Genomic DNA, 24,669 nt, shown 5'->3' with positions numbered 1-24,669 from the left:
CCAGGCAACAGGCAATAGGAACAGGCAATAGCCAATAGGAACAAGGAATAAAAAAATGACCAATCAGAATTTCTATTCTCTGTTCCTATTGCCTGTTGCCTGACATTCTGCAAGGGCCTTTACGTCCACGATAAATAACTATATAGGGAAATTTGAAAGTAGTGAAATCAGAGACTTACGTGGACGGTCAACAGAGTGATGACGAAGTCCCGGCCTAACCGCCGTCACGACAAGACGTGTTCGAACAAGTTCGGACCTTGTGATTTTTTTGGATCGTGTCTTGAAAATTTCCAAGACTTTGCTCTCGAATTATATCATTAATCGGAAACTGGCGTTGGGGCATTACTCTTAGAGAGGCCTGTAGCCAAATATTGAAGGAAGGAAGGAACAGAGTGATGACTCCGCTTTTGGGTCACTCTGCTTTTCACCGAGTTTACCCTGGGTCTCCGGAGTCTGGCGAAACGATCGATGAATCTGGCGAGAAATCAGTACTGCTCGTTCTCCTGGCTCGGTCTCGGATGTTTCGGCGCTGCGCGGGATGATGCGGCCCGCGATTCCGAATTTCGATTTCGCAACGTTCAAAAAATGAAGGGTAGGCAAAAGTAATTGCAACACAGTCGGATTTTACGACTAATATATTCCAAATAAGTACACGAGAATTACCAGAGACTAATTATGAGAAGAAATAATCGCCTTCTCAACAAATGCGCGCGTTTTTATATGTCGCTTTGTCGCTGACAGTCGTTTCCTGATTGGCTGATGGAGTCATGGAGATGGAAGAGATTCATCCCATCGGTATGATGTCACCGCGTCGATATCGCCGCGTCGGTCCTAAGTGATGTTTGAATTCAGTTTTCATGCTCCTGTTTATGTTAGCAGCGGGACGCCTTATCGCATTGAGCGATTATAGTTTCTCTTGTCTACAGTTGATTCATCGATTTTAAGACTCTCTAACGACACGCAATGTTTAGCGTTATAATTATAGGGTGCGTTCCGTTTCCACGCATAATGCGCATGAAGCGCAGCGTTAGAGTGACAGAAATACGAAAGTAAGATAAAATGAGAGGGAGAGCACTCGGGTGAGGTTCTCGAACCTAGGTTAGGTTAGTTCTCGAACGCATGAACTGCATCAGCTCCGAGGTAGTGCAGCTATGCGATCTCATGCGTTCGAGAACTAACCTAACCTAGGTTCGACACCTCACCCGAGAGCTCTCCCTCTCTTTTTATCTCACTCTCGTATCTCTGTCACTCTAACGCTGCGTTTCATGCGCATCATGCGTGGAAACGGAACGCACCCTTAATTATAATATTTAACGTGCGCGAATATACATATGCGCACATACTTACGTCTAGTAACATAGGTATAAAATATCTAGTGATGTCTGAAATCAGACAAGTCGGCCTCCGATCTATATTAATATATTATTAATGTTTCAAAATAAGTTCGAACGTTACAAGAGACACTTAACGCAGAGTGTGCTTAGCCAAAGATTGAACTGAACTGAACTGGTTCTGGGTTAATCGCTCCGAGAGCGATTAATGGCGTCATAAGTCTCTACTAGCCAATTATAAAGCTTATAAGTATTTGTTTGACCAATAAACGTAGGCTGAATAACACAGAGTGGGTTAACCCAGAGCCAGTCGAACATGCTATAAATTCTGCTGCACCGTTGGAAAGAACAGTAACCTCTGACGTTACTTCTGCTAGAAAGAACGCACCAGTGTACACTTCTTGAACTAGTGCAAGAAGTTCAGCTGGAAAGAACAAACCTATAGACATTTGTGGTATTGGCACATGGTTGCGCCTTTAGAAGTAAACTGTTTACGTCCACTATAGTAAAATATAACACAAATGGATAATCAATACAAGTGTGTATTTTATTTTTTAAACAAATTTATAAAGTGTATGATAATAAGTAAAGAATTTATGTAAATTTTTCTATGAAAATGATTCAACAAACCATTGCTCTTATCTATTTCTTAATAAGATATTTCTTATAAGGATATATTTGTAAATTTATAAACTAAATTTATGAAACACTGTGAAAGATTTGAAAATTAAACAATTTGGATAAATATTTCGAATACAAACTTTATAGTTTTTTATGAAATGTTGCTTATTCAATGCTTGTTAATATATAGAACATGATTCATTAAGTTAACATAATCTTTTCACAGTGTAACAACAATAATTATCAAAATTGACATTTTTTTTATATAATAAAATTTGTTATACAATTTATGTATAGTATATGCACGAGCATGTATTAAAACCACCTTTGTATGATTTTATTTATTATAAAACTCATTATAACATTTGTCTGACTTTAGTTTTATGTAAATAATATGTGTTGTAATTTATTTAATTTTTGCAGAACAATTCATCCTGTAAAATATTTGCAGGATCATTTTGTAAGTATTCTATGCATATTGATATCTGAATAAAAAATTGAAATTGAAAAATTTTTTTAAATAATGGCCTGATACTCTTGTAGGTGCAAAATATTCGACCAGATGGCAGGAAATTCCTGTCTTTCCGACCAATAAATATTAATGTTTCATCAATTGTTCAAGCAGATGGTTCAGCGATATTCAAGTTGGGCAATACAACTGTGGTGTGCGGCATTAAAGCTGTAAATATATTTTATTAAAATTTGTTAATTTATTTTTTAGAAATTTGCCAAATTCATAATTTATTAAAATATATTTTGTATTTTATTAATATATACAAATATATTTTATATTTTGAAATTTATTCTCAAACTTATTTATGTTTGTATTGAAGAGATTAGTTATGTAAATACTGTTTTTTTTTTATTGCAATTAAAGGTACAGTTTTCTTAATATGTTGAGAAAGCTATCAGTAATTGACTACAATTGTACCATTGTTTCAGGAATTAGCGACACCAAGAACAGATACTCCAGAATATGGTTATATTGTACCAAATGTTGAATTATCTCCACTGTGTTCTCCCAAGTTTCGTCCAGGCCCACCAAATGAGCAAGCGCAAGTGATTTCCAAACTAATAGATACAATATTGAAAAATTCCACCGCACTTGACTTAACAGATCTTTGCATCTGTAAAAGAAAACTGGTATGGGTTTTATATTGTGACATGTTGTGCTTAAATTATAATGGCTCGGTCATAGATGCTTGCACAGGCGCATTGATCGCAGCTCTCAAAACATGTAAGTTACACGTGTTGTACATTACTGCCTTGAGAATATCTGTTTTCTACTGCCACTGCAAAGAAAAAAAACTTCCTTCACAGTAACTCTACCTGAAGTAAATTACAATTCGGAAACGGGAGTCATTGTTGTGCACCCAAAAAAGAGAAAGCTATTCGTTATGAGAACGCTGCCAGTTTCTACATCATTCGCAATATTTGAGAAGTTGATTTCACTTTATTCTCGGTAAATATGCTCACGTATTTCGTCCTTTTAATTAATTTCTTGACGTTTCCAGACAAATGTTAATTGCTGATCCTACAGACGAAGAGGAAAGCTCGTCGTTAGGAAGATTATTTATTGTAATAGATAGTGAAGAAGAAATTTGTTATGTGCATAAACCAGGTATGTATTTCTTACTTCTATGATAGAGTGTATGTGTGTATATATAATTATTATAAATCTTACATAGGTGGTGTTCCAATATCACAAAATTTGTTTTCCAAGGCAGTAGAAATAGCAAAAACCAGAGCAAACCTAGTCCAATCATTGATCCACGCTGCTATCTCGACGTTGAAAGTTAAAACAAATATTTGAATATTTTAAAAAATAAAACACTTGTTTTTGTTTTATTATTATGCATGTGTTATTTCTGACCTCAGATATATAAAAGTGTAAAGTAACATTATATAGTAAGCAGTATTGGTTGATGCTGAAAATTGTACATATTTAATTTTAATTAAATTAACATAAATATATAACACAGAGAAAATTGATATAAAAAAATTCACAAGTTGCCTTTTTTTAGTTATTTTGTTACATTCACATTTAAAACAAAAACTGAAGAGATTTGGTGTCATACATAAATTTGTATTGAATTTACATATATACCGACATATATGGTAATTTATATAATTTTAGATTTCAACTATAAAGTTCTTCCTTATTTTGTGACCATGTTACTGAACATTTATACACAGCAGTTTTTAAGAAAGTAATTTTGATGAGTATAGCAAATTAATTGTGAACACTTATATCAGTCTTTTTTCTTAAAGTACGCAAAAACAGAATGTACATTTGAATATAATAATGCATAATGGTACATTAATTTAATATAAACATGCTTTCCTCATAATTCTGAGAAATTCTTCTTGGGATATTTCTCCATCACCATCTTTATCTGCTTCATCAATCATTTCTTGAATCTCCTCATCAGTCAAAGTCTCTCCTAACTCATTTGCTACTCTTTTCAGATTTTTAAATGATATTTTTCCTGTGTCATCATCGTCAAAGAGACGAAAAGCTCTCAGTACTTCTTCCTTTGAATCTTTTTCTGACATTTTTATTGTCATTATATCCAAGAATTCTTCAAAAGATAACTTGCCAACACCATCTGGATCAGCATCTGTCATAAGCTTCTTCAGTTCCTCTTTGGTTGGCTCAATGCCCAAAGCTCTAATAGCAACTTTAAGTTCCTTGGTGGCAATCTTTCCAGTACCATCTGGATCAAACAAATCAAAAGCTTCTTTTATGTCAGCTTTCTGTTCCTCTGTAAGTTCAAATTTCATTGTGTTTCTCTTGCGGACAAGACCACTGGTTTGCTTTTTAGATGTAGATGCCTGTAAGAAAGTAAAAGTAAATATAGTAGTATGATAAGATATATACTATTCTATATAGCACAAATGTTCACTAGATATCCTAAGAATGTTCTAAGAATATTCGAATATTCTTAGAATGTTCTCAGAATATCTAGTGAACATTTGTGTTGTATGGGATATAATATCAAGAAAAAAACTGAATAGGAAGAAGTATAGTAATATGATTAAATATATACTATATAATGTCAAGAAGAAAACAGAATAGAAAGAATACAACTTAAAAATACTTATTGCAAAATTGTATTAATTACCATGTGTTCAATCTGTAATTTGCTGTATTGACTATATAAATTGGTAATTGTCCCACTTATCTACGATGACTTTCAGGCACTTATTTGCAGCACTGTAAATAGCAGTGTAAGGACTGTCTCGTTATTCCCGCTAAGCACGCAACCGTAGCTATCACTTTCATTATATATTGAGAAGGATTAGTTTGATCGATACATGACTTAGTCATCATACGTCTTTGAAGTCAATTGCTATGAAAGCGTACGCAAACAATGCGTAAATACGTCTAATGACAGAATACCAGACACAAATTGAGCCGGTATCCCGAGCAATACATCGAAGCCACCGAAACTGCGATTTTTAGGTTAGGCCGAGTCACGTTAGATTGTTATTTCAATGTTCACACTTCGACAAAATTCATTACATCTCGCGAATTCTATTCTACGTCTTTTTGTTTGTTATGAATGCGTTTATATCGATTTTACAAATACTTTTAAAAAATTACACCGATAAAGTAGATTTCTGCTTTCATATACAGCAATTAAAAAATTTCTGAATTCTCTTCAATTTTTTATTGGCTTCCGAAATTTTAAGAAGCGAGATTTATAGAATTATTTCGCAGTCTTTGTTTTGCGTAGACAATATTTTACATTTATTGTACATGCATTTACAAAGCATAAAAATTAATGATGATAATTGTTCTATTGATATTTCATCGTGATATTTTTATATCTCCCGAATCATTTCTTTTCTCGAATGTCTGTTATTTATTTCTCAAGAAGCTGCTCGTTTACGTTTATATTTGATTCTAATCGCCTCTGCCATCTCCTACTTTTCCAACTGTGTCTCATTCCCTTCTTTTTCTTCCTCGAGCACTTCTTCATCTTCATCTTTCTTTTCCACGTCTTCTTCAGGCCTTTGCTCTGGCTCGACTTTTTCATCTCCTACCTCATCTTTCTCCCCATTTTCTCTCCTATGTATTGTGTCCTCACTCTTTTCCTCCGTCTCATATTTCTGTTCCCAGTACTCCACTTCACTGTCTGTTTCCTCATTATCCACCTCCATCTTTTTCATCTCCTTCTTCTTGTAATACTCCTCCAAAGCTTCTTTATCAGCCTCAGCAACTTCAACGAGTATCTCGGCTATCCAACAAGCTATCATTTCAGCTAAAAGATGCAATTGCTGCATCGCTCGATCATCGTTCCCATTACGTGCATCCGTATATTCGTCGACAGACATCAGGCGTTTCAATATCACGCGTGTGATTTCGCGAAGATCCTTTCTTTGTGTTTGACATTGGCGTTCTACAATGCTTTTGACGAAATTCACTGCTAACAGGTACTGGCACAACGCCACATTTCTGTCCAGCATCGGCGACGCTTGTTCTAACTTTGTAATTTCTCCGGTCCATTTTTTCCTAAGCTGTGGGAATCGCGTTGTCTTCTTCGTTTTGCGTTTCTTGAGGCGTAGGACTCGCGCGGCTTCCCTACGACGAGCCGACGAAATCATAAGAATTGTATTAACACATGTGCATTTGTTTTAGCTCGAACCCATTCGATATGTAGAGGAAGCGAGCGAAAAAGTAATTTTAAAGACAGAAAGTTAAAATGAGAACGATTGTGTAATAAATTACTCTGGGCTTAATAAGCAGGTTTTGGCCTCGATGATCTTTTGAAGGTTATCCACTGCTGCTAGTGGCAGTACCCATGCTTTATCTCGTAACGTGGACAATACATTGTTTATCATTGGCCGAGCTAATTCCTCGATTCGAGGCGATACACGTTTTACAGGTACTTTTGACACAGCAGGCTACACATTTGTAAAACAAAAAACACGATGGGATAAGTAATCTTTAATAGAAAAGAATTTAACAAGATTAAGTATAGAGTTTCTTTTTATTTGTGTAATGCAAAAGCGCAATAACGCATAAGATAACAACAAGAAGGACAATAAAATATTTCTAGATTTATAGCTGTATAAACATAAACATTGAAATAATAAAGTTATCCCTGAACATCGAAGGTATCAACGTTACAATTTCCTAGTCAACAATGTAAAATAAACCGTTAAATATACTATGTGTTATATTACACTGTTGAATTGGAAATTATAATATTATAATTTAACGTTATTTCATGTTTACTGGGTACAATACTTTTATGGTTTTTGGCGTTGGTTTCGAGCGCGGCTTCTCCTTGATTTTTTCTTGTTCTAATTGTGGAACAAAGTGCACTTCGAGTACTTCGTTCTGTTTATCTTTGGCGACTTCTGTTTCCACGACATTGGCTTCCTTTGAAAGCTCATCGTAATTTGCGGTCATGATTGTGTTCTGAACTAACACGAAGCACGACAGAATAAAGTGTAAGAAATGTAATGTTAGAGTCTTTGAGTGAAAAATTTCTCACGTTCAATTTTCCTTACGGACGATGCGTCGTTATGTATATTAGATTAGTCGTTTCTGCACTGAGATTGCTAAGAATCATTCGTTACGCATCTTGTGCTGGTTAGAGACACGGTAATTTGGAAATGCTGTCCATGAATAACGTATGAAGGCGATATATCATCTTAGCGATTAATTGCATGTTTGAAAAGATTATATGTTTGAAATTTTTCATCCATGTCTAGATCACCCGTCAAATTTCTTAACGTTTCATGGCACAATATCAATGAGCAATTATCTTTTGTTTTATTGTTATTATTTTGTTTTAAAGAGATATTTTTTTTACACATAATTTGGATATTTTTTTTACACATAAATTATGATACTCTCTACGTGTAAACGACAAACTATGTCACTTGTATGGACAATGAGTAATCTATGAATGCTGTTTAAGGAGTGTATGGTTTGCTAAAAAAAATTAATTAAAAAAAGTTTATATTTCTTTTATTCAGTTCCTAGAATCCTGATGTATAAATTCATGAATGATTGTTTAATAAACAAACTAGTTACTGTCATCACGAAGCGAAATGCCAAGATGACGATGCTCCACCTTCGGTGAAAATTAAAGAGAAGAAGAGATATAACAGTTTGTTTGGTCAATCTTGCCAATAGTTATGGAAATGAAAACAAATGTCGGTAAAAAAGGTACAGACTTTATCGATTCTTTGCTTTACCGACATTTGGTCGGTAAGACCGACCAAACGAAGTGTCATCTTCTTCCTCTTAACATTCACCGAAGGTGGCGCATCCTCTTCTTGGCATTTCGCTTGGCGGCGACAGTAGTCCGTTCGTTTGTTAATCGATCACTCCGGGAGTCGCTGTGCGTGAATCGGTCGCTCGGTGACGCGAGATCGTTGTCGGTGGTTTTTGCGCGCGCGAGGGAAGGTGGGGAAGAGGTTGGTCGAGAACGAACGAGCGGGCGAGCGAACGGACGGACAAACGGACAGAGACGACCTCGAGGCGGTGACGGTCCGAGAATAATAAGCGTGCGTTTCAACGCTACGTCACATCCGGAGGAGATGTAGTTGCAAACGCAGTGCGTTAGTTAACGACGTGAACGCGTCGTTCGTTCTTTCCCACGGATGTTCTCGACGGTAGTGGGCAGAGCGGGAGACGCATATTCGAGATGTAAGCGCTGGACCGACGTTGCTTAATCGACAGCTCAACGAGAGGCCGATCGGAGGACCGCCAAGGAAAAGGATCGCTGTCGCGGTATACGGGGACCCAGACGCTATGACGAGATAACAGATGCAGAATGAGATACAGCAGCGGTAACCTATTTGGTTATGCGTGGCTCACGTTCACCCTTACTCGACTCAAGGGTGAGTTCATTGCTCACGCGTGCATAATAATCGTTATGTCTTGTCGCCCAGTCCCACCTTGTCCGTCTGCTGGCCCCTCTGCGGGAGGCTTTCATCTCCCTTGTATTTTTGTAACGCCATCGATTGCATTCCGCGTATTCGCCCGCGTGTTTGCTCAAAGTCGGTCGCTCGAGAGCTGTCAGAAAAATGGGGCACGTTCTATATGCTATGCAAAGGTGCACATACGCGCGCGCAAGTGTCTCCTCGTGTTGGAAGCTGTCGTTTTACCCGCGCGTGTGCGTGCGTGTGGTGTGTGTGCGCGCGCGCGCGTGTACCCTTGCGTACGCAAGTCGTGTTTTCAAGTGTTACATCTCAATTACCAGCGGTCTGTCAATTAAGCCGCGATTTCAATTAGTTTCAATTACGAGTAAAATTTCAAATTGAAAAGCGGTACACTTTCGATGCGCTTTGTTGCTGCATTTCATAGAAAATGGAGCGCGAGACATTTCGCGACGATTGACGCGTTCAAATCTTATTCTCGTCTATTTTGCATCCGGTTCCGTAATCAACGGGCTTCATAAAAAGGACATTTGAATATATATGATAACACGCGTGACAAACACGTAATGTTTTTTCAACATTACATGACGTTATTTATGCGGGCGAGAGAAACATATCATGCATTATTTGCTACTGGAGACTGTTTTTTCTCTTCTTATGATTCAATCTCACGTCATCTTTTTGCTTTTGAACAAGCACGTAATAATAAGTATATCTGTTGACATTTATAGTACATGCAGAAGGCGGAGTTGCTTGCAAAGATCAACATGGGCGCTCCTACGAAAGTGGCTTCCACTACATACCTGGACCTGAGCCTTGCACCTTCTGCATCTGCGACAATGGCAACCCAAAGTTGTGTAAAGCTTTCATCTGCAAGTTTCTCGAGGTATATTCACTATCAATGTTTAAGTTTTTGATAATACACACAGATTGCCACAACCGCCTTGACACATCAAGTTCTTTTAGAGCACACAATGTATTTTTTATGAGAAGCTTTATAAAATCTTGTGTTAAGGCTATCTGTGTACGTTGTGCACTGTACAGTCAATGGAAGAAAATTGCAACACTTATCTCGATGAAGTTCAAAATGCATTCATGTGTTGAGACTATTATGCTGGTCTGTGTATATTGTACACTGTACAGTCAATGGCAGAAAATTGCAACATTTATTTTTTTGAACTTCAGAATGCATTCAGCATCTAATAGAAAAATTATCTCCTGGGCATTGCTCAAAAATAAATTCCCTTATTGGGCAAGGATACGTTGGAAAATTTACTGCTCATGAAAAAAGAACTGCAACCTTTCTCCCACTGACTATACACTTAGCGCTAAAAATAGAAAAATTCCAAAGTTTCTAAGAATATATTGGACTCAACTGTATAAATAATCGCGCATGATATACTTCTTTGCGATGCACGTTTTTTTCCACATTTTGGGACGGTAACTCCTTGTTCCAAGCGAAATTTTATTTCCATTGTACAAAAATTATATATAGTGCTTTCTCAGATTGAATAAGAGCAATTATATTTTGTGTTAAATGTCGAATACAAGAATGCACAGACAATGATAGTTAACACATTGACTATCACGTTGATTTTATAAAAGTTTAACGGATGATTGAATTATCAAAGACATGGTAAATAAATGTAATATGAGACGCGCTTATCTTTTACCTCGCCTTGTTATCTCTTTATTGGTCATGTAATCAATTTCTCAAATGCAGTTATACTTTACATGTAACTTCATGATACACTGTAATATCATAATTCCGGTCACTGGTGACCGACAATTCATCGCGCTAATTGTCTCAACAAGTCGCGAAATTACACAGGTAATTGTCATCGAAATCGAGTCGAAATTACAAGCTATAGGTAAGTGCGCATAATAAAAGTTACATGAAGTTTTTTCTCTGTGTGCGACAGGAGGATTGCAAATCCTTTCGTCGGGGCGATGCCTGCTGTGAGTTCATCTGTTTGGACGACACACTGCCATCGATATCCAATGACAAGTCCGATGGAACGGGAACCAACATAATGGATGGGAATGCAAATTACGACTTGGGCTTACGATCGGTTGCCAGTTTTGTCACAGCGATATTATCAATGAGTCTGTTATTCTTTCTAATACATCGTCTGCGTCAGCGCAAGATACAAGGTAAGAGATAACGACGTCTCTATTTCATAGGATATCTCGAGTCAGTTAAGAAAAAAGAAAAAAAAAAGAATTCTGTAATTCCAATCCCGGGCTGTGTAGTATTAAACGTTCATTGGGCCGTTTCGATTTGTTTGACCTTCCACAATAAAAATGTAGTACGTGGTATATCAGTTTGTGTGGCAGGTCGGGAGAACAGACAAATCGGAGAGGACCAAAGAAGCTTAGGTAATATGGGATATTTGGAGAGAGGCGGTTTGCTGCACGGGGTGCCCATGGACGACATACCTTGTGGCACCGGCTATTCATTGTGGAAACCACCCGGCAATTACTTCCCGCGCGGGGAAGCGCCCCCGCCGTATGAGGAGGCGGTCGCCGCCGCGAGGGCGGAACAAGCATTGCTGTCGATGAATCCGCACACGTTGTTGTCGATGAATTTCTCAGACAACTACATATCGAGCGGCAATAATCACTCGGGCATAGCGGTCGTCGCGAACACCCCGAACGAATTAACCGTGAACACGCAGCCGTTGTCCAATGATAGTCATATAAATGCGCCCTTGATGTCCTCGTCTTCGAATAGACCGCTCTCAAGCCCCGGCACGTACGCGAATTACCGACCGGTTAGCCAGAGCAGCACCACGTCCACCGGTCTGAACACGAGTACTTCCACCACGAGTTTCACCATGGGGACGAATATGTACGAGAATCTGCCCGTCTCGATCGGCACAACGAGCTTCAACGAAGGCTCCGGTCAACATTCCGGCGGCGGCGCGCTTTCCGCCAGCGGCCACGTGTCCGCGCAGCAGCAACCGGTGCTGCCGATATCGCATTCCACAATACCTAAGAGTTATCGTCAGCACACGACGACCTTCCCGCGCCAAAGCGGCGGTGCGTTCACGATATCGGCCACTTTGTCGAATTCCGATGTGTCATCGTCTCACCGCACGATTCCGAGAACGCTGACCACTCAGCGTGTCGTGACCGCCGGCAGGGCGAAGGACGTCTCAACCGACTGCTCTGCAAAGGATTACCTTCGCCTGTCACCTGGCAATATCGCACCGCAGAATCTGCATTCCGTGCAACTATCTCCCGCGGCTGTCCCGGCTAATTACAAGGATACCAAAGACTCGGACGTGTTTTACGCGGACGTTCCGGTAGCGTCGGCGTCCGCTCTTTCACAGCCTTCGGATTGCATCCCGACATATACGGCGCACATGACGGACGTGTCTGAGAAGACGCGCGAGTTTAAGGTACGACATTGCATATTGTTGAACCGAGACGGTAATTGAAAAAAGGCTATGAGAAGCGAGAAGTGTCTCGTTCTTCTCCAAAAAGAAGACATTGTGGCTTTCGCATGTTCTTCTTTCAACCACTGCCTCGATTAGATATATGTGTGTAATTTTTCATTATATTTCACGAAGAAATGTATTACAATACATTTCTCTACGACGCAACATATATTGCATGATATACTTATTTGCGGAATATCTATGAATAATGTTTTCCAATTCTGCAATCCGTTCCATCTCTTTGCAGCCTTCGCTGAGCGCAGCTAACGAGATCAATGCAAGCGGCAGCTTCGAGTCGGTAGCGTGTACTTGCAGTATGCAAGCATTGCCGACTCTGCATGATGACACGGATGATTATCGGAGTGAGTGCGAGAACTGTAAGAGTGCGACGGGTTCTCGTTATTATTTAGATAATGAGGACGAACTAGTTACGTCTCTTCACGAAACCATGACACTGCACAGAAGACCAGACGATGCAGCATCAAGTGCCACGCCACAGTATTATAGAACTTCACTTACACTGCCGACGAGTACACGCCAACGTACAAGGTGATATTATCTCTTAGTGTTCTCTTTTTTTGGCAATTGACAGATATGATTTATTTTTTTCTTACTCGTATTTACTTTTTTTTCTATATGTATACAGAGTGTCCCATTTTAAATGCTCCAGGCAAAAATCTTGAAAAATATGGAAGATATGGAAAAATGTTTCAGACAAAAGTTGCATGATTTGAAGGGGACCACGTGATGAAAATATCGACTTGACCTTGAGTGACCTTTTCAAGACCAGGTCAATGTGATCGATGTTTTCTCAAATAGAATCTCTCATTTTTTTATTGCATATTTTTATAGCTCTTGTCGAGACGTTTTCAAAACACTATCTACTTTTGTCTTTTGCCTAAGTCATTCTTAAAATATGAAGCTTCAAAGTTGACATACCGCCGGCATTCACATTACCCGATGTACACCGTGGGGAGGTTGCTCGGTCGAATTTATATATCATAGTGGCTCTAAAAAGCGCCAATGTGTGTGTGTGAGTATTCGTGCGTGTGTGTGTGTGTGTGTGTGTGTTAAGCAGAAATTGTGAATGTAAAATTAGACCAATAGATGTTCAAATATCAGCCATTTACTTCAATGTATAAGTTTACACGATTTCGAAAACTGTTCTTTACCCTCTGCAATGTTGATGCTGAGATATTTCGACATGTTTCCACAATACGACGTTTCATATCTTCGGGTGTCGTAGGCTCAACTTGGTAAATAATATTTTTCAAATAGCCCCATAGAAAAAAATTCAAAGCAGTCAAGTCTGGTAAACGTGAAGGAAATTCTACAGTTCTATTTATACCAAGCCAGCTATTTCGAAAAACCGTATTCAGCGTCCCACGAACAGCACAAGCTTTATGAGCGGTGCGCCATCTTGCTGAAACCATAGGCGTTGTCTTGTGTGCAAATCAATATTCTCCAAAAGTATTGATAATTAATTTCGAAAAAAGTTGTTATAACGCTTAGCTGTTAAATGGTCGTCAAAGAAGCGTAGCCCTACATGTCTATTCACTACATGTCTATTCACTAATCCATACCATATGTTAAAACTTGATGTTGATGCGGTATTTGCCTAAGCCAGTGGAGATTCTGTTTCGACTAATAACGATAATTATAACGAATTACTTGGCCTCGGTTATTAAAATTAGCTTCATTCAAAAACATTACGTATGAAAAAAAATTGGGATTTTGATTCATTTGTCGACGGGTCTATTGGCGAAAGCGCAATCTACAACAATGGTCATTATCATTCAACTCTTGATGCAGGATAATGCGATATGGATAGAATTTGTATTGTATCCCAAATATCACGATGAACGTGGCACATTATGAAGACGTTCAATTTGTCTGAGACTTGTATTAGGATTTAATGTAGCAACTAACACATTAATTTCACGGAGAGATGAAACTTGACGTCGACGACGACGTCGTTTTACATGGCCATCTTTTACTCTTTGAACACAACGTTTAATTGTTTTATGATCTGGGTCGCTATGCATAAATACGTGAAGCCTATCTAAAATCACCACCACTTGCTCTTAAGTAAAGGGCCATGTCCACAATTTCTTCGGGAAGATAATCGGGCATTATAAAATTAATCAGAAATACAATTATGGGAATGACCAAAATGCAAAAATAAGATGTATCAGTGAGAGAAAATGCAATAAGCGAATAGTAATATTTAGTGAACTATGTCGATAAGGAATTCGTACTAGTAGTTCGAAATGGAATTCAAAGTGTTTATTAATAACAGACAAAAGACAGTAAGATACTTCACCCTCTCCGCAGTGTACATCGGGTAATGCGAATGCCGGCGGTATGTCAACTTTGAAACTTCATATTTTAGGAATGGTTTGAGCAAAAGACAAAAGTAGGTAATGTTTTGAAAACGTTTCAATAAGAGCTACAAGAATATGCAATAAAAAATGAGAAATTCCATTTAAGAAAACATCGATCACATTGACCTGGTCTTGAAAAAGTCACTCAAGGTCGATATTTTCATCATGCAGCTCTCTTCAAACTATGCAACTTTTGTCTGAAATATTTTTCAATATCTTCCATATTTTTAGAAATTTTTCCTGGGGCATTTAAAATGGGACACCCTGTATATATGATCACACTTTGTGAGAACGTAGAATGGATTGAGGTGAGCAAGAAAGTTCTGTGCTATTTTGCGATATTCGCAATAATAGTCGAGATATTAATTAAAAAAAGATTGGTGAATGATCACGCGCAATATGGTAGATGACCTGCAGTGGTGCCGTCTGCCGTTGTATACTTTTACATTAAGTCAAACTGAACAAAAAAGTCCTTTACCATTTTGTAAATGATCACATAGATTTTTAAATATTAATTAAAGAAAATTTGTGCATTATAGTATACATATCAATTACAATCATATATGTAACAATATATGTAACAATTTCCTTTAATATTTAAATATGTATATAATTAATGAGATTTATATGCTTTAATATTATATATATATATATATATATATATATATATATATATATGTATTTACGATATGTGAACATATTTTTATTATTAATTAAGTGTACATTCTTTCATATCGATGCGTAAAAATGAATCGCTGAAATAACTTCCTAAAGAAATTCATAAGATATTTTTGTTATCTAGGATTACCGGGGCTCGTGAAAATTGGTTCAGCACTATGCCAGAAAGTTCCAGCGGATCTTCCGACGAGAACTAAGTATTACAAAAATAGAGGACAATGTTTAAGCGCGCAAATGAAATTAATATACACATATAGTATCTATATGTTATATACATAAGTATTAAAACTATCTATACAGAATGTCTCAGAATTATCGCACTTCTCCTCTCATAGATATCATCATTGCTCATGTGTCGATACATCAATAATTTTCGCATCGTTAAAGAAAGATCGAGGTGAAAATATTCAAAAAATCGGTGTATAAGATTTGACACGACATTACGCGGGGAAGCTCCCAAATGTTCACGAATTTTTCCATTTATTCGGTATGGCGATAGTCTGAGTCTTCCAGAATATTTAACTTCTCTACTCTCCATGTGACATCAGCGCAGGGAAAGCTCCCTAATTTTCGCGATTTTTTCTATTTATTCGGTATGGCGATAGCCTGAGTCTTCCAGAATATTTAGCTTCTCTACTCTACATATAATATCAGCGTTTGAGAGAAACTGCCAATCTTTTGGGACATTCTTTATAGAGATTGTCGTCATTATTGTTATCAGCATTATTATCGTCATCATCAGAACAATATCATTATAATCGACATCATAATCATTATTATTACCATCATCATCATAGTCATTATCATCATCACCATCATCAGATAGTGAAAGTTTGTTAGAATTCATGGTGAAGTTTCCGAATCTGAGATGCGTTAAAGCAGTTTAACTGCTCTAGCGAATAGCAGAGCAGAGGAGAGATGTTCATATTAAGATATAAACAAACAAGGCAATATATTGTTTATCATATATTTATTATTATCACATGTATTTCTACTTCGTAAGGATAACCGATTGTGATGCTTGTATTCTTTACCCATTGATCTGTCATAAATATCCGGATAATACTCCTGAAACAATTGGAAAATTTCCGACACATCGCTAGAAAATGGAAAGCTGTTCCCTATTGAGACGATGATCTTCATGCGACGATAAAAGATGACTGCTATCGTCTGTTTGTGTCGCATAGCGACGATAAATAGATAGATAATTAGATAGATATAGAAGTAGATAGATAGATGAATGTTTATTCTACTCTGGGGTGGAACCCCGTAGGGCACAAAGTAAAAAAGAAATACAAAATCTACTTAAATATTAAAAGGAGATGTGGAGGAACGCGGTTACGATAAACAATGTGTGATAGAAATACAAGTACTGTGACACAGTATCATTACTTAATTATCTTCAAACTTGTCAGAAAAGTAAAAAAGCAAAACGCAAGAATAAAAAGAAAGAATAAAAAGAAGTGAATAAAAGAAAGAAGAAATCAAAGATACGAATTATCGTATAAGGTAGGGCAGATTCTTGTAAACATAGAATTTGTTTTCTCTTACAGTTAAAGAGAGAAAAGGAAAGGAAAAGAAGAGATGAAAAAAAAACTAGTCATCAGGTGAAAAGTTTTAAAGGAGAGGAAACTACGACTGTAGAAAATTCTGTAAATTCTAACACGACATGTATAGACAAAGGGAGATTTTCGATTTAGGGACTCATTGTTCTGGTTGAGAACGAGAGAAACGTAAATAAGAAAATAATTGTCTATAAGATAGAAAATAAAAAGTAAGCAAGGGATTTGCAAAAGCGTGTGTCGATATCATTATTTGGGAAGTTTCATAGTGAAATCTCATAAACTTTCGCACTTTATTTTTACTTTTGTTGTCACCACCACCACCACTATCACCACCGCCACCGCCACCGCCACCACCACCATCACCACCATCACCATCATTACCACCATCACCATCATCTTCATCATCATCATTATCATCATCATCATCGCCATTATCATTATTATTATCACTGTCATCATTTTCACTTTTATCATTACAATCATTATGTTACACAACTGTTACCATTACATTTTTGTTTTAAGTATTCAGTTTATCTGTGGACAAGCAAATAAATTATTCAATTAATGAAAGAGAATTCTAGTACGAAACGAATTTAGATGTTGGTACGTTCAAGTCATTCAACTCGTATTCGACTTTTCTTACCATTAATTTATTTGTTAACGAGTCTTGACCTTCTGTTATTTTTAAAAACAGATTATGTTATACCCAAAGAAGTATAAAAAATTTTAATAGTAGACCTTTATTGTAAAAATAAGTAGGATAAACTCATATCTATATGTACATGATATTAGGATAGTCACAAAAATGTAACAAGTCATGGGAATTCTTCTTTCATGAAATGTCTACAAATGCAAAATATCTGTTAATATATTCTTTAAAATGCATATATAAATTGCCTGCAGCATCAACAAGACACTTAAAAATTCGTAGTTGACCCGTAAATGTTCGTTATTATCAAATAGATATTTAACTTTCTTTTGATGTTGTTTAAAATCTCATTATTAACTATGTGTAAAAAATTATGAAATCGTTTTGCTCTTGGAAGATTGTTTTACTCGTTAAAACTGCTTTTCAGTTGCAATAAAAGATATAGAACTCTTCTATACATTTGTGCCAAATTACTACAGTGTGACTGAATTCTTCTACATTTACGTCAAATATTAAGGTTTCTTTTTTATTTTAAATTCGCGGATTGTCGAAATGCCTTCGTAAATGCAAGTAGAGACGATAAAAGATTTCCTTTAAACATTTATACGATTTGAGTTTAAATTGAAAGTCAGAATTGGACATTTATATCGAACATCGCAGGGATCGATCGCAACGAGCAATGACTCTCTTATTCAAGTTTCGGATAGAAAAAATTGACTTCACGTTCATCGACAAATCAAAGAATTTATGACTTTTAATGCTTTTTGCTACCATGTAGATATATGTAAAAAAATAATCCGGCTACACTTGTAGTATTCAAGTCGGAAAGAAAGGAGTGAAAGTTCTGAGCTGTTATGAGTAAACAAAAGTGAAATCGTAACGCGAATATATTTTAATTGTAAATTGTCTGTAAATCCAGTAGAGCACAAAATGTGTATAAGTACAAGTACGAGTACAAGCTTACCACGTTTCGTGCCGAATTTGGTTTTTAAAGTCGATAGGAGAGTGTGGTACAAAGAGAAGTTACATCGTTTTCAGTATTAGAGTATCGTTCAGTATTAGATATGTTGTTTTTAATATTAGAATATTTTTCTGTATCCTCTTACGAAACACACAACACACATACACGTGTGCGTGCGCACGTGCAAAGTTACACACACGCACAGATTCATAATGTTGACCGAACAATAGTTCTTTGTAATTGTAACATGGAACTTCTTTGGGCTTCTTAAAACTTCTTGTAACGTCTTCTTATCCATGATCCTGTGAAATATAAATTATTAGCAAATAAATAATTTCTTCTCATTGCTGAATATATAAAGTGAAGTATCATTTGAAAGTGAAGCGATCCGTCTTCCTCGTCGTTGAGTTGTACTTTAGTTGTATATTGTTTAAAAGTAAAGGTCCTTTTGATTTATCGTTGATTGCGAGCTCAAGTAGAAACTTGTGACTGCTTGTAACGTAGATCTTGGAATTAAACTAGATATTGGATATTATCCGAGCAGATATTCGAGAATCAGGATTACGAACTAAAGATTGAAACGTGTCCAATCAGGCTAAAGCAGGCCAAAATTGAAACTAATTGATTCGTCGAATTTTAATTTCTAATTCACAATTCTCAATCTCTCCAATATCCAGTCTGATACAAGCTTTAGACTCTTTTCCCTAGATGATGCTGAGCAGTTCGTTTTACTTTTTGAAGTATCTTTTCCAATGTCACTCGTTTTATGCAATAATTAAAAGAAAAAATCTCAAAGAGAGAATCGCAATTTATATCATATATAATTCACTTTATGCGTGCACGTATGTATATATTGCGATAATATCAATCAATATCAACCAATATCAATTATAAAATTATTTTATTTATCGCAATAAATTGCACCATTCCATACGTAATGTACAAAATTTATTTATTAATAAGGTAACGGACGTCATAATAATGACGAGAACGTCGTTATTAATATATGAATTTTATTTCATAATTAATCTGTACGAAGAGCATCACGTTGCGTTGCATCTTCTTGAACCTTCGCCTTTGCTTTGTGACGAAGAGCACGACCTCTTAAATTGAGCATTGTCCTTGTTACTAGCCACACCGTGCCCGCTTCGCACAGATAACAAAAAGCATTCACGAATCCGACAAACAAGGAATGAGGCGGATAACCAGTCGTGCGCGATTCTATGCCGACCGTTTTCAACGACGCCTCGACGAATTTTTCCGGAGTAGGTGCCATCCATGTTGATCTCCTAAAAATGCACGGAATATTACGTATGAACATTAAAGAAATCCACTGAAATAAGAACACAACACGCGTGACAATTGACAATAAGGCACACGAGTTTCGGAATACTTTATTTATATAGGTAGACAAGTGATTGTTACCTGATCTTTGACATCTTCGTAGCTACAGGCCCAGGAGAAACGCATTGGACAGTGACTCCTCTTGGCGCCGCTTCTACCGCTAAATCGGCGCTGAGTTTGTCGATGTATGCTTTACTGGCAGCATAAACAGACAGATAAGGACTCGGCATACTGCCCGTTGTTGAACTGATGTTTATCACCACGCCTTTCTTTCTCTCTAGCATACCGGGTAGTAAAGCCCTTGCGACCCCTGTTACGCCAGCCACGTTTAATTGCAGTATCCTCGCGAGAACTTCCTCCGACACATTTGTAAACAATTCGGGATGATCGTAACTCGCGCCGGCATTGTTAACGAGGACGCCCACCTGTCGAAGAATAATTTTATATGAGGAGAGGAAGAAGAACAAGGAAATTTTTTTAGAGTAGAATATATATAGCGATTTTCATCTTTACATATATATAAAGAATGAAGTTCTTTTACTTTAGTTAAGAATAACTTAACTAAGTTAAAGACTTATTAAATTAAACTAGTGTAAATCAAAATAAAGGAATTCTTATAACTAAAGATTTACTAAAAGTATTTTTAGTATTTTTTTAATAAATCATTAGTTAAGACGAAAGCTTCTTTACTCCGATTTGTACTGGTTAATTTTTTTGTATTATTCTACCTATATTTTACTACCCAGTATTTTATGTGAAATATACAGAGTGTCGAAAAAGTACCGGAACGGCAAGATTACTCGGCGGCGGAGCATTTTAGAGAAAAATGTTTCGAATAAAAGTTGTAAGGCTTAAAAAGTCGCATTTAATGACAGTAGTTATTTGACCTAAGATGACGTCGCCAAGGTCAGGACAAGGTCAACTTTGCTTTTTTAAATAGAAATACATATTTTTTATTACAGCATTTTATTCTACGTGAAAAAGCAAACAACTTTTGCTTGAAAAAATTTTTTATACGACCTCTATTTTCTAAGATATTTACAAAATATCTACAAAATATCTACAAAATTATTGGTTTCAATAATTTTTTACTTGAATTCTATCAACTTTACCGAAAAATATCAAGAGATAAAAATTATTTATTTTGTTCTCATAGAGCTCTGAGAATTTTTTCAGAATTTTATATTAATTTTTTAGTACTGCATTTTCTTGCATTTTCTTGAAGTACTAAAAAGTTAACACAAAATTCTGAAAAAATTCTCAGAGCTCTTTGAAAACAAAATAAGCAATTTTTATCTCTTAATATTTTTCGGTAAAGTTAATAGAATTCAAGTAAAAAATTATTGAAACCAATAATTTTGTAGATATTTACGTAAATATCTTAGAAAATAGAGGTCGTATAAAAAATTTTTTCAAGCAAAAGTTGTTTGTTTTTTCACGTAGAATAAAATGCCGTAATAAAAAATATGTATTTCTATTTAAAAAAGCAAAGTTGACCTTGTTCTGACCTTGGTGACGTCATCTTAGGTCAAATAACTACTGTCATTAAATGCGACTTTTTAAGCCTTACAACTTTTATTTGAAACATTTTTCTCTAAAATGCTCCCCCGCCGAGTAATCTTGCCGTTCCGGTACTTTTTGGATACTCTGTATAATAATTATATATGATAGCATTACCTCCAAGTCCTCTGTCACTTTGGCGATTTCTGCGTAAACCACCTGACCTTCGGTTAAATCAGCCTCCACAATGCGGGTCTCGACCCCGTATTTCTGTTTGATTTCGGCAGCCACGTCTTTCAGTTTGGATATGGATCGCGAGACTAGGACGATGTCCAGACCCTTTTCGGCAAGCGCTTTGGCGAACGCTTTTCCAAGTCCGTCTGTCGCACCGGTTACTACTGCCCATTTTCCTTGTGTTCGTAAATCAATTCCGAATCCAAGATTAGGGGCGATTAACTTCTTCCACATTAGAATAGTGGCTTTTATAAAAGTCCTCAAACTGACGAGCACTATTATCACTAATAATATCGCCTCCCACCATGTTAACGCCATCCTACAATTATAATAATAATGATAACAATAACAGCAATGATAATCATAGTAGTAGCAGTACAGTAGGTAATTAATATATATTTGATTGCAATATTATATTTTATCAATCGGCGACTTGTTGACAATTCACCAAGTGATGAAGTATAATATAGTATCAATTCGTAAATGTTCACCTTATTCGAACGATTCAAGACGAATGAATCGAAATCTTAATGCACGCGGTTGTGCGGCTATATAAGACACGGCCGAATTTGCAGTGTCAGCAACGTGAATTTTGATATCAATCGATGTATGCCAGTCATTGCCAGCTAAGTTAATGTATATGCAATTAGCTGATACAATAATCGCGCGTGTATATGTATACTGTGTATACGTGTATGCGTATGCAAATGTATATACTGAATGCCGAAGCAATTTATACTTGCATTTTTAACGCGTGTACGTAGCAAATATTGTAGCAACTTATACTTAAGAACGAAATAGTGAATAGATATAAAGGTGAATACACATTTGTACATAATAGATGTATCCAATATTTATAAGTTACGTATATAAATATACATGTGTGTAGATACGAGTAGTATATATATATATATATATATATATATATATATATATATATATATATATATATATACCAGATAAGTCACGAAAACTAGAATACCTAAATATTTTTGTTATGTTTGAAGATAGGAGAAAATATCTAAGAGACCTTGAACTGTTCGAACGGAAATTACGGTACATACGGTACATACGGTATAAATAACGGTTGTGTGCGCTCAATAAAAAAAAGTAGCTTAGTGAGCGTTTTGCCAGCAGCTTCTGTCATCAGCTTCACAATTATTATAAGATTTTCTGCTGAACGACACGCGATTTTTCAACATGTTTATCAAACGGTCACCATTCTTTTTAGCATGCTTTTAAAATACTGAATTGCTTAGTAAATATGTTGAATACGCATATACCACAAAGTGTTGTTCAATGAGAAAAACAGGCAATGCGGCGCAAAATACTGAACGCTTTTTCCACTAAACGCAGCTAACTTCTTTCAAGGAGATTTTCAAGGATATTTTGAAGTATATCTTAATTTTTTTACGGCATAGTTCTTTTACATAGATTTCCAATAGGTAAAAATAGACAAAAATGACTAATAAAACGTTATTGATCGTTCTATAAAAGTACTTAAATAAAATTATCGAAAAGTTGATATTTCGCGAAATATTTTACATTTCACTTTGGTACTTTCCAATATCAAGATATGAAATCTTTTGTATTCATTTTATGACAACCCCGTTTAATACTTTTGTATGTAGAATGAAGAGAGAAATCAATTGGTGATACTAATTTTTTGCACATTAATGTATCGATAAATTTGTAAAATGCACGAAATTTTGTTTAAAGTCTCTGTATGTTCTTTTTTTACGACTTTGCACGTCATTATACATATAAAAGTATTAAGGTAAAGTTATCGAAAATTAGATACTCTGGGAGATATTTCATACTTTGTACTGATCAGGATAAAAAATGTAAAATGAAAAATGTACTCAAAGAAGTATTGACTTTTCGATGATTTTACTCCAGCACTTTTATGTGTTGGAATAAGCCAGAGTAATCGACTTATTTTACATTAGTTATATATGGTCTCTTTTAAAATATTAAAGTTGACCATGACAAGGTACTTCTCAGGATCATTTCAATGTCAAATAAATGTCTTTCATCTTTTCTTCCCCTAGAAGTCTCACAACTTTCATCCGAAATACTTTTTCGTATCTTCCTTAATTTTCGAGATATTCAGTTCTATCAATTACAATGGCACATTTTGTATAATTTGATTTAAGGAGACCCTTTAAGGAATTTAGGGGAATTTAAGGAATGGAAATACATTGTTCGATTCATCCAATAGAAAATAGTCTAACACAACAGTGCTCATGCTGCAAAATTTCATCGTAATACAACTTTCTCCGACGCTTTTATAGTCGAATGCGCGGCGATCTGGCGACGGTACTTTCTCGCTTTCTTACCTTATTTGATTCTTATTGTACTTCGATATTTCCGGTTCCAAATAGTTGACGTCCCAAGTCTTCTTGGCCGTAAATATAAAAGTCACGATCCCGTGAACAATAGAACTTGTCAAACACTTGCGCAGCTTGTCCGAGAATTCTTATCAACGAATGTGAAGATACCGAGCTTCCTTAACGATAACAATACGTCGCGTTAGAATCGGGGGGCACCAGAGGGAACGAAGGTCAAGATCGACAAGAGCGTCGCGGAAAGGTCGAAGGAATGAAATAAAACGGCTCGAGTAAATAGGGCATTGTAGAAAGGTGAAATTGTACCGTGAAAGGGTGTCGTGGCGTTAGAGACCGGTGCGCTCGAATACCGTTGCCGCAATACTGCTAGAGGAAACGCGGACGCGATCGATGTTGCGGCGTCCGGCGTGGTGTTTCCTCCGGTGCGCGCGCGCGTGCACGCGGTCGCAATGTCACGGCTGAAATATCGCAGCAAGTATGGTCAGCTTGATGAAGCGTCCGAGGAAAAGAGGATATCACGAATGTGAGTTCCTCGGGCAGAAGAACCGTTAATGTGCTGGCGGGAGAAAGGGGTCGCTCTTTCTATGACATACTTTGCGCATCGGCGGCAGTCGCGCAGCTCTCGCTCTGTCTCGCCCCGCTTCAATCCAAGTTAATTAATAAAAGATTAGCAGAAAATATTGAATTAATTCTTATTTCATTACTTTT

The 24,669-nt window shown here is 36.5% G+C and overlaps 4 protein-coding genes across 10 annotated transcripts; 2 read left to right on the top strand and 2 right to left on the bottom strand.

The window, feature by feature from the left end:
* Positions 1 to 1,450: 1,450 nt before the first annotated feature.
* LOC116850457 (exosome complex component RRP43-like) lies at positions 1,451 to 3,806 on the top strand. Its single transcript, XM_032828774.1, has 7 exons — positions 1,451 to 1,869; positions 2,376 to 2,412; positions 2,496 to 2,633; positions 2,895 to 3,189; positions 3,273 to 3,393; positions 3,467 to 3,573; positions 3,641 to 3,806. The coding sequence occupies exons 1-7, from the start codon at positions 1,853 to 1,855 to the stop codon at positions 3,763 to 3,765; spliced, it is 840 nt and encodes a 279-aa protein (XP_032684665.1). The 5' UTR covers positions 1,451 to 1,852; the 3' UTR covers positions 3,766 to 3,806.
* Positions 3,807 to 4,241: 435 nt separating this feature from the next.
* Positions 4,242 to 7,852, bottom strand: LOC116850455 (caltractin). Of its 5 annotated transcripts, XM_032828771.1 has the most exons (5): positions 7,460 to 7,742; positions 7,210 to 7,388; positions 6,688 to 6,863; positions 6,114 to 6,540; positions 4,242 to 4,787 (listed from the first exon to the last, which is right to left on the bottom strand). In XM_032828771.1, the coding sequence occupies exons 2-5, from the start codon at positions 7,372 to 7,374 to the stop codon at positions 4,278 to 4,280; spliced, it is 1,278 nt and encodes a 425-aa protein (XP_032684662.1). In that variant the 5' UTR covers positions 7,375 to 7,388; positions 7,460 to 7,742; the 3' UTR covers positions 4,242 to 4,277. The 5 variants fall into 5 exon arrangements, with proteins under 5 accessions (XP_032684662.1, XP_032684661.1, XP_032684660.1 ...); XM_032828769.1 differs by lacking the exon at positions 4,242 to 4,787 and having other exon boundaries at positions 5,286 to 6,540; positions 7,476 to 7,852; XM_032828768.1 differs by lacking the exon at positions 4,242 to 4,787 and having other exon boundaries at positions 5,286 to 6,540; positions 7,210 to 7,383; positions 7,476 to 7,852.
* Positions 7,853 to 8,253: 401 nt separating this feature from the next.
* Positions 8,254 to 18,887, top strand: LOC116850451 (cell wall protein DAN4-like). 2 transcript variants are annotated; one of them, XM_032828761.1, is made up of 6 exons: positions 8,254 to 8,816; positions 9,587 to 9,741; positions 10,778 to 11,009; positions 11,181 to 12,259; positions 12,546 to 12,847; positions 15,485 to 18,887. In XM_032828761.1, the coding sequence occupies exons 1-6, from the start codon at positions 8,750 to 8,752 to the stop codon at positions 15,555 to 15,557; spliced, it is 1,908 nt and encodes a 635-aa protein (XP_032684652.1). In that variant the 5' UTR covers positions 8,254 to 8,749; the 3' UTR covers positions 15,558 to 18,887. The 2 variants fall into 2 exon arrangements, with proteins under 2 accessions (XP_032684652.1, XP_032684653.1); XM_032828762.1 differs by having other exon boundaries at positions 8,255 to 8,816; positions 11,193 to 12,259.
* A 534-nt stretch (positions 18,888 to 19,421) lies between these two features.
* Positions 19,422 to 24,542, bottom strand: LOC116850456 (very-long-chain 3-oxoacyl-CoA reductase). 2 transcript variants are annotated; one of them, XM_032828773.1, is made up of 4 exons: positions 22,105 to 22,438; positions 21,557 to 21,932; positions 19,961 to 20,304; positions 19,422 to 19,824 (listed from the first exon to the last, which is right to left on the bottom strand). In XM_032828773.1, exons 2-4 carry the CDS (start codon positions 21,929 to 21,931, stop codon positions 19,560 to 19,562), a joined length of 984 nt encoding a protein of 327 aa, XP_032684664.1. In that variant the 5' UTR covers position 21,932; positions 22,105 to 22,438; the 3' UTR covers positions 19,422 to 19,559. The 2 variants fall into 2 exon arrangements, with proteins under 2 accessions (XP_032684664.1, XP_032684663.1); XM_032828772.1 differs by lacking the exon at positions 22,105 to 22,438 and adding an exon at positions 23,953 to 24,542 and having other exon boundaries at positions 19,462 to 19,824.
* Between the last annotated feature and the right edge of the window lie 127 nt (positions 24,543 to 24,669).

This window comes from Odontomachus brunneus, unplaced genomic scaffold (assembly GCF_010583005.1).
Source record: "Odontomachus brunneus isolate Ranch 3 - 2012 unplaced genomic scaffold, Obru_v1 Obru_scaffold_146, whole genome shotgun sequence".
Taxonomy (NCBI): domain Eukaryota; kingdom Metazoa; phylum Arthropoda; class Insecta; order Hymenoptera; family Formicidae; genus Odontomachus; species Odontomachus brunneus.
This window is presented reverse-complemented; position numbering and strand designations above follow the sequence as displayed.

Coding starts and splice junctions, on each gene's coding strand:
- LOC116850457 (XM_032828774.1), top strand. Junction 3,190..3,272: donor GATCGCAGCTCTCAAAACAT/GTAAGTTACACG, acceptor CTTCCTTCACAG/TAACTCTACCTGAAGTAAAT. Junction 3,394..3,466: donor TCATTCGCAATATTTGAGAA/GTTGATTTCACT, acceptor TGACGTTTCCAG/ACAAATGTTAATTGCTGATC.
- LOC116850455 (XM_032828771.1), bottom strand. CDS start 7,374: ATGACCGCAAATTACGATGAGCTTTCAAAGGAAGCCAATGTCGTGGAA. Junction 6,864..7,209: donor CAACGCCAAAAACCATAAAA/GTATTGTACCCA, acceptor ACAAATGTGTAG/CCTGCTGTGTCAAAAGTACC. Junction 4,788..6,113: donor AGGAGATGAAAAAGATGGAG/GTGGATAATGAG, acceptor ACTTTCTTACAG/GCATCTACATCTAAAAAGCA.
- LOC116850451 (XM_032828761.1), top strand. CDS start 8,750: ATGAGATACAGCAGCGGTAACCTATTTGGTTATGCGTGGCTCACGTTC. Junction 8,817..9,586: donor CACCCTTACTCGACTCAAGG/GTGAGTTCATTG, acceptor TGACATTTATAG/TACATGCAGAAGGCGGAGTT. Junction 12,848..15,484: donor AGTACACGCCAACGTACAAG/GTGATATTATCT, acceptor TTTGTTATCTAG/GATTACCGGGGCTCGTGAAA.
- LOC116850456 (XM_032828772.1), bottom strand. CDS start 21,931: ATGGCGTTAACATGGTGGGAGGCGATATTATTAGTGATAATAGTGCTC. Junction 20,305..21,556: donor AAGTGACAGAGGACTTGGAG/GTAATGCTATCA, acceptor ATTCTTCGACAG/GTGGGCGTCCTCGTTAACAA. Junction 19,825..19,960: donor ACGAAGATGTCAAAGATCAG/GTAACAATCACT, acceptor GTGCATTTTTAG/GAGATCAACATGGATGGCAC.